The sequence below is a fragment of the Tachysurus vachellii genome, chromosome 10, assembly GCF_030014155.1.
Source record: "Tachysurus vachellii isolate PV-2020 chromosome 10, HZAU_Pvac_v1, whole genome shotgun sequence".
Taxonomy (NCBI): domain Eukaryota; kingdom Metazoa; phylum Chordata; class Actinopteri; order Siluriformes; family Bagridae; genus Tachysurus; species Tachysurus vachellii.
Genome location: NC_083469.1, coordinates 17001944 through 17012772, shown reverse-complemented (window position 1 = coordinate 17012772; position 10829 = coordinate 17001944). Strand labels below are relative to the sequence as shown.

The window sequence follows — 10829 nt, the reverse complement described above, 5'->3', positions numbered from 1 at the left end:
CGTGAATGATGTTTCTAAATGTGGTTCAATGTAAAGATGGTGTAAATGCTTTTTCTAAGAGCTTTTCTCATTGGTGGGGTTTTCTCAAATGTTGATTTAATTTCCTTTGGTATTTTAGGTCCTTAAAAAAACATTGGGTATACATTTATCACACTTTTTTCTGAGAATAGCTCAATGGATTTGACTTGACGTGCTATATGTGTTAAAGTGAAATGTCTTGTATCCTTGTGTCCTTTAGAGGTCAGTAAAGATGCAGGAAATCCTCATCAGTGCTTAGATTATTATGCCATTTAACTTGTAAGCATCATGAGACTGCAAGTCATTTGTTTATCATGCAACATATCCATTTACTGTTGCCACTGATTGTATTCAGGTAATACATTAAAGGACTATACAATACACATGTAGACAAATAAGAGCAAACTGTGCTTAATTTGTTGATTCAAAGCTCTGATAAAAAATTATTGTGCAACAAGAAAAGGCAGCTTGATCTCACGATTAAGCGGGTAAAAAAAAAAAGCCAAACAAATCTTGTGGTGCTTTTCCTGCATGTACACCATGGCAAAAGCACCATATTTAAAACCCTTCATGGTTGAAGCACACTGGCACATGCCCCCATGGCAGAAATTGGGACCTGAGACCCAGCAGCCACTGAGCTGGTTGATGAAGAAGTGTGCAGACTTGGTCCTTGATACCTTGGGAGAGAAAAAAGACAATGGGACAAATTCATTCATTCATTCATTCATCCACCCATCCATCCATCCACCCATCCATCCATCCATCCATCCATTCATTCTACATTATGGTGGATATGGAGCCAGCTGTGAACAGTGGCCTCAAGGCATGAATAAACCATGGATGGGACCCCAGTCCATCATAGGCCACCATGCACACATACACACACCTTCAATCAATCATTCAGACCTGCAATTTAAAAAAGCCAATCCATAGTGACTAGCATTATGATTTTCAGAGATGGGAGGAAACCCAAATGGGAACATGCATAGACAGACCTAACCAGAGCTCTGGATTGGTATAGGTACCCTGACACTGTAGGGCAGTAAAATAACCAGTTGCACCACTGTGCTGCCTCAAGCCAAAATAAAAAACATTTATGACAAGACCTTTATTGTCAAACACCTTATCTAATCTGAGACACTAACCATGATCTGGCCCGCATGACGCGTGATGCTGTTGTCATTTGCCTGTGCTGTGCAAAATCACAGAGCAGATTTCTTGTCCTCATCTCTGCCCCTTGAATGTCCAGTGGTACCATAGTTGGTGATGTCATATCTAGCTCCAGAAGCATGATATTTTCTGCCTGTAGTGCAAGCAAATGCATCAAATGTATTACTGATTACTGATTAAATTATTCCTGATAATAATATCCCATGTAAATAACCAGTTTGATAAAAATCTGAAAAATGATTATGGCCTCTGTGTACCAACCCTGTATCTAGAAGGAGATCCTGTTGCCACAGCAACTTGTGCATATTGGCTGATTGGCCTCTTGTATCCGACTGCAGACGTTGGCCTTTGTCTAATGCGAGGAGAATTGCTGGAGGAAGTTTTCATTGAAATGTTCATTTACTCATCAATCAGTAATTAATAATTTAGGACAATATTGTAAAAAACATTGAATATGCTTACTTTTCAGAGGGAAGAAGGGGTAAGACTTTCCACTGGTCTTCCTCACTGTCAAATTGGAGTCGGTTTATGATCTTGTTTTTCTCCTCAGGAGGAATAAAATTGTCAATGATGAGATTCCTGCAAAATACATACATATGCTTATTTGAAAATAGTTTTTCACTTTGTGGTAGAAAGTATTTTTACTGTTATATGTGTATGTCTTGGTGTATTTTTTTTATGATGGGAGCTGTGGAGAAAGTACTTGAATTTCATTTCTCTTGTCAGCTCATTTAATGTCTGCTCCAGCTCCTGTCTCGTTGTGACATGTTCATCGATGATGTCAGCAATCTCAGCTCGTACTAACTGCAGTTTGCTGTACAGCTGAGTAAAGACAAGACACAGAGTTATTAAAATGTTTCTCAGGCTTTTTCTTTGCAGAATCAGATTCTAAAAGTCATGGTTGATGAATGAAAATCTTGGGTGAGTACTGACATAGTGATAGGTTGATAAAACAGAATGATTGCACCTAACCTAATATAACCTGGCTTCTTTAGCTTCTATTGAAACCTCTCTAAAACACTAACTCTTTAGTTGGGTTTCACAAAATGATTCCCTTAATGGCCAAGTTGAACAACTATCAAGAGCTTTACATTTAAATTTGTTCAATCGGGTATAAAAGTATGTACTATAATGTAAATCACAAAAAGGCATGATCTTATGAGAATTTCAAAACAAATTTAAAAGAAAGAGACAGAAATAGTTTTGTTTCATATAAAGTAATAACAAAAAGTATGTTATTACAAAAAGAATGCTTGCACTTGTGTGCCTTGTGATGAATCGTCATTCTGCTAAACATATAGCTTTGCTTATCCCTGCTAAAAATATCAGTTTTGTTGCAACTTCACCTTCTTAAGCTTTTTGGTTTTGAGCTCCACCTCCTGATGTAGAGTTGAGTAGGTTTCTTTCAGTTCCACTGTCTCCTCATCCTGCTCAAACATCAGCTGCTGCATCTCCCTCTCTTGTCTCTCCTATGAGAGATATCACACACAAATGCTTTGAATTAGATGCCTAGCATGAACTAGCATTAGACACTGAATTAAAATATTGCAAAGATTTTTTATATTTGCAGGTGTTACCTGCTCTGCAATCTCCTGTCTCTTTATCTCTAGCATTCTCTGCTGCTCATTGGTGTGGTCAATGATGTTCTTGCCTCCAATCAGCAGCTTGCTTTCCAAGACCTAAACAAAATCACAGCAAACAGGATTCAAATTATTCTGCAATTAATTGCCCGAAAGGAAGTGTTGTTAAAGATCCTAAATATGCTCAAGTTCTAACCTTGTATTTTTCTATCATTATTCCCATAATCTGTTGTTCCTTCATCAAATCCTCCACAGTCTGCGACTTTTCATCCAATACGCCCAATTTCCTCTGAAACTCCGGGCTGTCATTGGCAAAGCTCTTAGCCATCTGCTGCTTCCACCAGTATTCCTCTGGTCTCTCCTCCTTCACCATCTCCACAATGTCCACCTCACAGTTTCTAGGTGTCTCCACCTCTCCACTACTCATGCTTCTCCTCATCTTTACACTGTTCCTCCGTCTCCTCCTTTCTTTTGCCAACATACCTCGTTCCTCTAGCTGCGCCTTTAGACGTGCTATTTCTTCTTGGAACTCACGGAGCAACGCATCTTTGGGATCCTCGTTGATCTTTGGCCTGTTTTTGATATTTTTTGCTCTGTTTGCAAACCTCAAGGTGGCAAGAGTTTCTTCATAGTGACATGATGTAGGTCCTATTGTAGCCACTATGACAGTCTTAGAGTTCCCTCCTAAAGAGTCCTGTAGCAGGCGTGTAAGTTTGGAATCCCTGTATGGGATGTGAGAATTTTTCCCATCTACCAGTGCTGATATAACATTTCCAAGAGCACAGAGAGACAAGTTTATTTTGGCAGCTTCTTTAAATCTCTGGCCCTGGGCGCCTGTCTTGCTTTGGCGTTCAGTGCCAGCCAGGTCCACCATGTTTAACTTCCCAACCCGAATGTGCTCCTTGCCATCAATGCCCATCTCGCTGCATTCGATGGTTATAACAAAAATGGCATGCGAACGTGAGCTGCGCTCATTCATTTTCGTAAACCCAACAGACCTGGACTGATTTCCCAAATTCATCACATGTTCGATTTCCTTGATGTTCTTGGTGACAACAGATGACAGGTCTTTGACATAAACGCCCACGTCTGGATTCTCCTTAAGCTCCATTTTTTTATTATTGTCCTTGCAAAGGAGATCCCGTATCTCGTCTTGATATATCTCCAGATATGACACCCTCACCAAGTACTGCTGGTTCTGGGATCTGGATATATGGGTGAAAATATGGTGAAAAGAATTTGGTATGACCCCCCGTTTTTCTGGATCCATGGACAGACCTTGCATGGTATATGTCTTCCCGGTACCAGTTTGACCATAGGCAAATATCGTTCCATTAAACCCGAGTAGCACAGAGTCGATGAGAGGTTTGCACGAGTAATCGTACAGGTCGTTTTGTTTTGAAAACATATCATAGACAGAGTCAAAAGTGAACGTCTTGTTCAGGGTTCCTGCCGCTTTAGGGTTCCGGACGCTTACCTGGCCCAGTTTTACATCCACTTCAACAATCCTTTTATGACTCATCGCCTCCTCTTTCTTGTTTAGAGGGCGGCACCGAACCACCACCTTCACCGTCTCCGCTTTTTTACCCTGCGACATGGACCGCGGCCGCAGCATCACCACACTGTTTCTCTTAGACATTTTGCTATACTAGATGCTGTCGCTACATGAAAAAGCCTTTCTAAGTAAACGAAGTGTTGAAAAGGCTAAGCGCGAACGATCGTCCACAAGAAAAACGCCCAACTTCCTACGTAGTCCAGCAAGCATCTTTTCCCACGATGAAAGCTTAATCCGTTTATATAAATACCTATATGGCACTCACTTGGAAAAGATTTACTTAACAGACAGATTCTCAATAAAAGAAGGCTATTAAAGCTCTAGTAAGGGCATTTGTTACAGAGCGCGATATCCAGCTTCCCACCTCAGTCCTCCATCCACCATCCACCACACCCTGCAGCGCTGCATCACAGACACGCACACACACACACACACACACACACACACACACACACACACACACACTACACAATAGAGCGGCGACACTGATAGGTAGAGCATCACTCCCACTTCCAGGATATAAAAGCTGCTTAGAATAATAATTATAATAATTATATTAATAGTAATCATACATATGATACATTTATTTTCTTGTTATTGTTCTTCTTATAATAAAAAAATATTAATTAGTATTATTTTAGCCTATTGTTATTGTGCCATCATCATCATCATCATCATCATCAATATAATGAATAGGATCTGCTCAGCTCATTGGCAGCGTGGTGATTTATTTTTTTTAACCAGACTGGGTGCCAAAATTTTTGGGGGTTCTTCCAAGTGGGCCGCCTCCTTATGTGAAACAGTGTGATCCTGCCATCTTTAATCTGTGAATTCATTCAGACTAATATTGGCACCTAATCAATACTAGGTCCTGAGTTTTAAACTGACATAATAACAAATTCATGATAGAGTAGAGTAGATCCCAGTGTCCCAGGACAGGCTCGAGATCAGGATAAACAGATTACTGAAGACTCAGTGCTCAATTATTCTCAACAAGGATGTTTTAAAGCCAATATTAAGTACAGGTTGTGGCATGTATAGACCACACATAAAAAAAGCAATGCTTTTAAAACATGTAAATGTCATGGTAGAATAGTGAAAAAACAAACGGCAACAAACTATATGTTTAGGATCAACACATTACTCATTTACCTTTAGGTTTTTTGAAGAATGTAAATAAGCGATTGTAGTGAACAAGAATGTTGAGCACTGTGTACAATATGATGATGATGATGATGATTATTATATGTATATGTATGTGTGTGTAAAATGATATTATCAGTATTATTATTATTATTATTATATATTATTAATTATATATACATATATATGTATATATATAATATGTAACATTATATTATTATATAGTATATATACTATTACTTATATATATAATATAATATACAAACAAATACCTAATTTTTAGACATAATGCACTGTGTTAGGTGTAAAAAACATTATTTTGTATCCTAGGTACAGTAGTGTTTTTATATATAGGTGCTGACTTGTGCACATCCCTTCATATTCACCCAATAAGAAAAGACGAAGGCGTGTTTCGGCGACGGTCCGTGTGGAGAAAGTAAACTGTACCGTGTGTAAAGGGGTATTAGAAACGGGATTTAAAGAGAACCAGTGGATTAGATATGATCGTATTTCTCTTCTGCAGTGGCAAGCACATGAGATGCGTAACTTTTTTCTGCACTTGTGTGTATAGCTTTGTTTATTGCTGCAACGTTACCAGTAGCGACTGTGCTCACTGTGACGGTGCATTTAAAGACTCGGTGTGCGCAAAGTACCGGATGGGAAAAGTGTAATTCATCAGGGTTAGGATGAATTACTACTAGGATGTCATTTTTTGTGTAAGTTTTCTCTGAAATCTTGCTTTGCTGCAGAAAGATGGCTTTGGAACCGAAGCAAGCGAGATTGTTGTGCATGCTCTGTCTAACTTTCGGCTTTTTTGTGGTGGAGGTGGTGGTGAGTCGAGTGACCGGCTCTTTGGCGATGCTCTCCGATTCCTTCCACATGCTGTCGGATGTGATCGCACTGCTCGTGGCGCTGCTCGCGGTCAGACTCGCGGATCAAACAGCGGCCACGAGCCTCAACACATTCGGATGGATCCGTGCAGAAGTCCTGGGCGCGCTGGTCAATGCCGTGTTTCTCACTGCGCTCTGTTTTACCATCTTACTGGAGGCAGTGGAGCGCTACACAGAGCCGCATGAAATTGAAAACCCGCGGGTTGTGGTGTGGGTCGGAGTGGCCGGGCTCGTTGTAAATGTGCTAGGGCTTTTGCTCTTTCATGGCTACGCAGGACATGGACACTCTCACGGCTCAAGTAACAGGAGGTATAAAAAATCACAGACATCAGAATGGGAGGCTTATGATCTGATGGTGAAGAGCAGATCTGCTGATCCTAGCCAAAGTGACCATGTCGTTCATGTTGAAGCAGGTATTTATCCTCTAAAGATTCATTTCTTTAACATAATTTATGTGGGAAGTTGTATGTTTTTTTTATTTTAAATTTTTTAATTGTACATTTTACTCTTTTGATAAACACTTTACTTTTCTGAAAACACTCCACTTTTCTGTTAAACACTATACATTTTTGATAAACTTGTATTGCTCTTCTAATAAACACTCATTTTACTCTTTAATACAAACTCTTGAATCTTCTGATAAACACTTTTTACTTTAAAAAAACAAACAAAATAAAAAACATTTTATTCTTCTGATAAATACTCTACTTTTCTGGTAAGTTGCTTTCATTTTATTTAGTGAGCATTTAGCTGAATTTCTAATTCCTCCGTATTAGATATATAATCTACTACAGATTTATTTTCTTTCCAAAATAGTGCATTTATATGAGTAGTAGTTGATGATTCGCAAGTCAATCATTAGTCACCCAATATGAAAAGACACCAGCATGGTCCTCATCTGAACATGAATAATAATAAGTACCTTTTGCACTGTTTTACTATTTTGAGTTTTAATTGTGAATTTTATTGCTCTGATTTTTTTAAGACCTTGTTTCAAAACACAGCCTGGAAATCCCTTTGAATGGGAACATCTCATCGGAGAAGGCGGAGCATGAATTAGATTCGTCATCCCAGCTCAACATGCGTGGAGTCTTCTTACACGTGCTGGGCGATGCCCTTGGCTCTGTCATTGTAGTGGTTAATGCTCTCATTTTCACATTTGTGTGGAGGACATGTGACAGTCAGGAGATGTGCGTTAATCCATGTACCAGTAGCTACTGCACTGACCACTGTCCTGTGAATACACACTTGATCCACAGAAATGACACCAGTGTTGTCTCTGTAGCTGGACCGTGCTGGGTGCTCTACCTGGATCCCACACTCTGCCTAATCATGGTGGCCATCTTGCTCTATACTACCTTCCCACTGCTGAAGGAGTCAACCCTCATCCTTCTGCAGTCAGTCCCTAAGCAGATTGACATGCAGAGTCTGGACAAAAAGCTGAGGAGTCTAGAGGGGGTTCTAGCAGTCCATGAGCTGCACATTTGGCAACTAGCCGGGAGCCGTATTATCGCCACAGCACACGTTAAGTGTCACGACCCGGCATCCTACATGGACACAGCCAAACGCATCAAAAACTTTTTCCATGAAGAAGGGATCCATGCTACCACAGTCCAGCCTGAGTTCTCAGATGACAAAGGGCTCGATGTCTCAGAGTGTGAACTGCCCTGTTACAGTCAGTGCACCCTGAAGCTCTGCTGTGACACAAGCTGGAAATCTAGATCTGAATCAGCACTCATGTGCACAGACAACACCTCCAGTCAAAATAATCCTCAACCATCCACTGCTAGCTGGAATATTCAGCAAAAGCCAGAAGATCTTCTGCAGATGGAGTTGGAGTCCACTGTTTAGGTTTGAAAAAATGATGAGTATCTTTGAAACAGAATCAAATCTATGTATGTTTACCTACATTTTTAGAATCTTAAATCCCTGTTTTATTTCCCCAATTGTATGCAAACCTATGACTAATCATACTACATACAATACCTCTTTTTTCTTATACCTGATGTGGCATGGGTACTGTGTCATGATTATAAACGTTTCTTTAATTGCAAGTTTGAGAATGTCATTTGGAGCACTTTATGATCTTGATGTTCTCTTTTTGTTTATAGTAAAATACTATCTACAGTATGTGCCTTAAAGAAATAAAACACAATAATTACACTGTGCATTATCATTTTATCATCTTTATCATTTAATTAACTTTAGTTTTGGAATGTCTGTTCTGAAAAAAAAATCTCATTCACAAAAGTCCTTAATATCGGAATGTGTTAACTTAGTGCCAAAATGCCAGGCCATGTAATCTGATTAACAGTTAACTACATCTGTGCCAAACTAAATATTTATATTACTTGCTACTATTGTTTACATGAAAGGTTTTGTTAGTAAGGTCATGAATGTTGCATGTTTTTGGGAGTGTCTTACTCTCTGCGCTGTAGGACATCGAATCCTCTGCACAGCTGTCAAAATATGCCATTGTTTCAGATGAACCTTAAGACCAACTACACACATACACACATTGTGTTAAATTTAAGGGCTCAAAAATGTCCAGTCCCCTTTAGGCTTTCAAAGAGTTGCTAAGAAACAATAGTTTAGGGATAGAGTGAGAACATAACTTAATGAGGCCAGTGTGATGCAATCAATAATGCAGTGTATGGGACACTGTGTCAAGAAAACAATAGAGAATAGCCCTTATTCAGTCTCCTCACAGTCCTCCAATCAATCCTGTAGGATAAGAGACCAAATGTGATGTCTTCTATTGTTGACCTTTTTAAGAAACAAATTGATTGCCATTTACAGTAATCAGGGTTGTATTGTCTTGTGTTGTAAGGTAGAATGGTAGATAGACATTTTTGAATATAAGTACTATATGTGTGAGAAGTATTTGTTAGCTATGTCTGGCTCCATTGTTAGAAATGATCGTGTCAGAGTAGCCCTGATTTCACTTAGGAGAGCTTTATACTATACATATTATAATGGCACTACTGTAATCTATGAATAGGCAAAACAATTTAATAATTTGTCACAATCACATTCTATGCACATTAAGCACACAAGTTCTTTCAAATGAGTTTAGTGCTTCTTTTTCTCATTTTATTTTTGTTCAATGATTTAGATATGCTTTAAGATACGTGTTCATTCATTACAGTGTGTCATGTTTTAGACCAATATAATAAAGTGTTTACCTCCGTTTAATTCCCAGGATAGGACAATTAATTTGTAAAATTATTTTAAACATTTAAATGTTAATATTTAGATGTCTTGAAATGTATATATATTTATTCACTTTTCAGGTTGTGGGGCAATACAGCGTATCTACTTATCCACTACCTAAGTAAACAGTGGTAGTGAGTATTTGGACTGGTTCTTTTTGTCCTCAGAATTATTTTAATATAAAATAAAATAAAATTGTTTTTTTTATATATTTTTTTTTATATAACACTTCTTAAGGGGGCACGGTGGCTTAGTGGTTAGGACATTCGCCTCACACCTCTAGGGTTGGGGGTTCGATTCCCGCCTCTGCCTTGTGTGTGGAGTTTGCATGTTCTCCCCGTGCCTTGGGGGTTTCCTCCGTGTACTCCGGTTTCCTCCCCGGTCCAAAAACATGCATGGTAGGTTGATTGGCATCTCTGGAAAAATTGTCCGTAGTGTGTATTTGCGTGAGTGAAATGAGAGTGTGTGCCCTGCCATGGGTTGGCACTCCGTCCAGGGTGTATCCTGTCTTGATGCCTGAAGACACCTGAAGCACAGGCTCCCCGTGACCCGAGGTAGTTCGGATAAGCGATGGAAAACAAATGAATGAATGAACACTTCTTAAACCATATTAAAAACAATACACATCCTATAGTCAGTACATAGGGCATTGTCCATCTGCACAATTTTATTTTTACTTTTTTGTTTGTTTTTGCAAGCCAGACCTTGAAGGACATTATCCTGTTGAAATATACATCTTTCACCCTAAACAGCTGTCTGGGTGACTGGCGGAAAATGTATTATATTTGATTCCATCCATGTTGCCATTGAAAAAAACAAAATTTTGCATTCCTCCTGTTGAAAAGCAACCTCGGAAGATGTTGGTAATGCACTCAGATTGGAAGGATAGTCTGATATTAGTAGAGCACAGGTTGTGGCAAATTTTTCTGCTTTGTTATAATGCATATTCCAATGCTCCTAAGAAGATTTAAACCTTTGATGATCTTTTTATTACATTCAGCTTTATAACATCTTTTTTCTCCTATCAACTTTAATCCCAAAGATCCATGGCAGGCCTCTCAAATGTCAAAGATATTTACTTCATAGCCATACAGTTGGACATAGGTGGATTTGAAATTTACAAATGTAAACTCCCATGTTAGTTTGAGTGTTTAAAATAATTAGTAATAAAAAGTAATAAAATTATAAATACCAATCTTATGTTGACTTTTATAAGGCTTCTGAACCCTTTCAATTGTTCAGTTTTTAGACTTTCTCTTT

The 10829-nt window shown here is 38.8% G+C and overlaps 2 protein-coding genes across 2 annotated transcripts; one reads left to right on the top strand and one right to left on the bottom strand.

Annotated features, from left to right (window-relative positions):
* Positions 1-16: 16 nt before the first annotated feature.
* On the bottom strand, positions 17-4686 carry kif3cb (kinesin family member 3Cb). Its single transcript, XM_060879134.1, has 8 exons — positions 2965-4686; positions 2766-2867; positions 2535-2657; positions 1892-2010; positions 1651-1767; positions 1450-1558; positions 1164-1321; positions 17-695 (listed from the first exon to the last, which is right to left on the bottom strand). Exons 1-8 carry the CDS (start codon positions 4405-4407, stop codon positions 587-589), a joined length of 2280 nt encoding a protein of 759 aa, XP_060735117.1. The 5' UTR covers positions 4408-4686; the 3' UTR covers positions 17-586.
* A 1215-nt stretch (positions 4687-5901) lies between these two features.
* On the top strand, positions 5902-8216 carry slc30a1b (solute carrier family 30 member 1b). Its single transcript, XM_060879395.1, has 2 exons — positions 5902-6769; positions 7342-8216. Exons 1-2 carry the CDS (start codon positions 6220-6222, stop codon positions 8205-8207), a joined length of 1416 nt encoding a protein of 471 aa, XP_060735378.1. The 5' UTR covers positions 5902-6219; the 3' UTR covers positions 8208-8216.
* The last annotated feature ends 2613 nt before the right edge of the window (positions 8217-10829 follow it).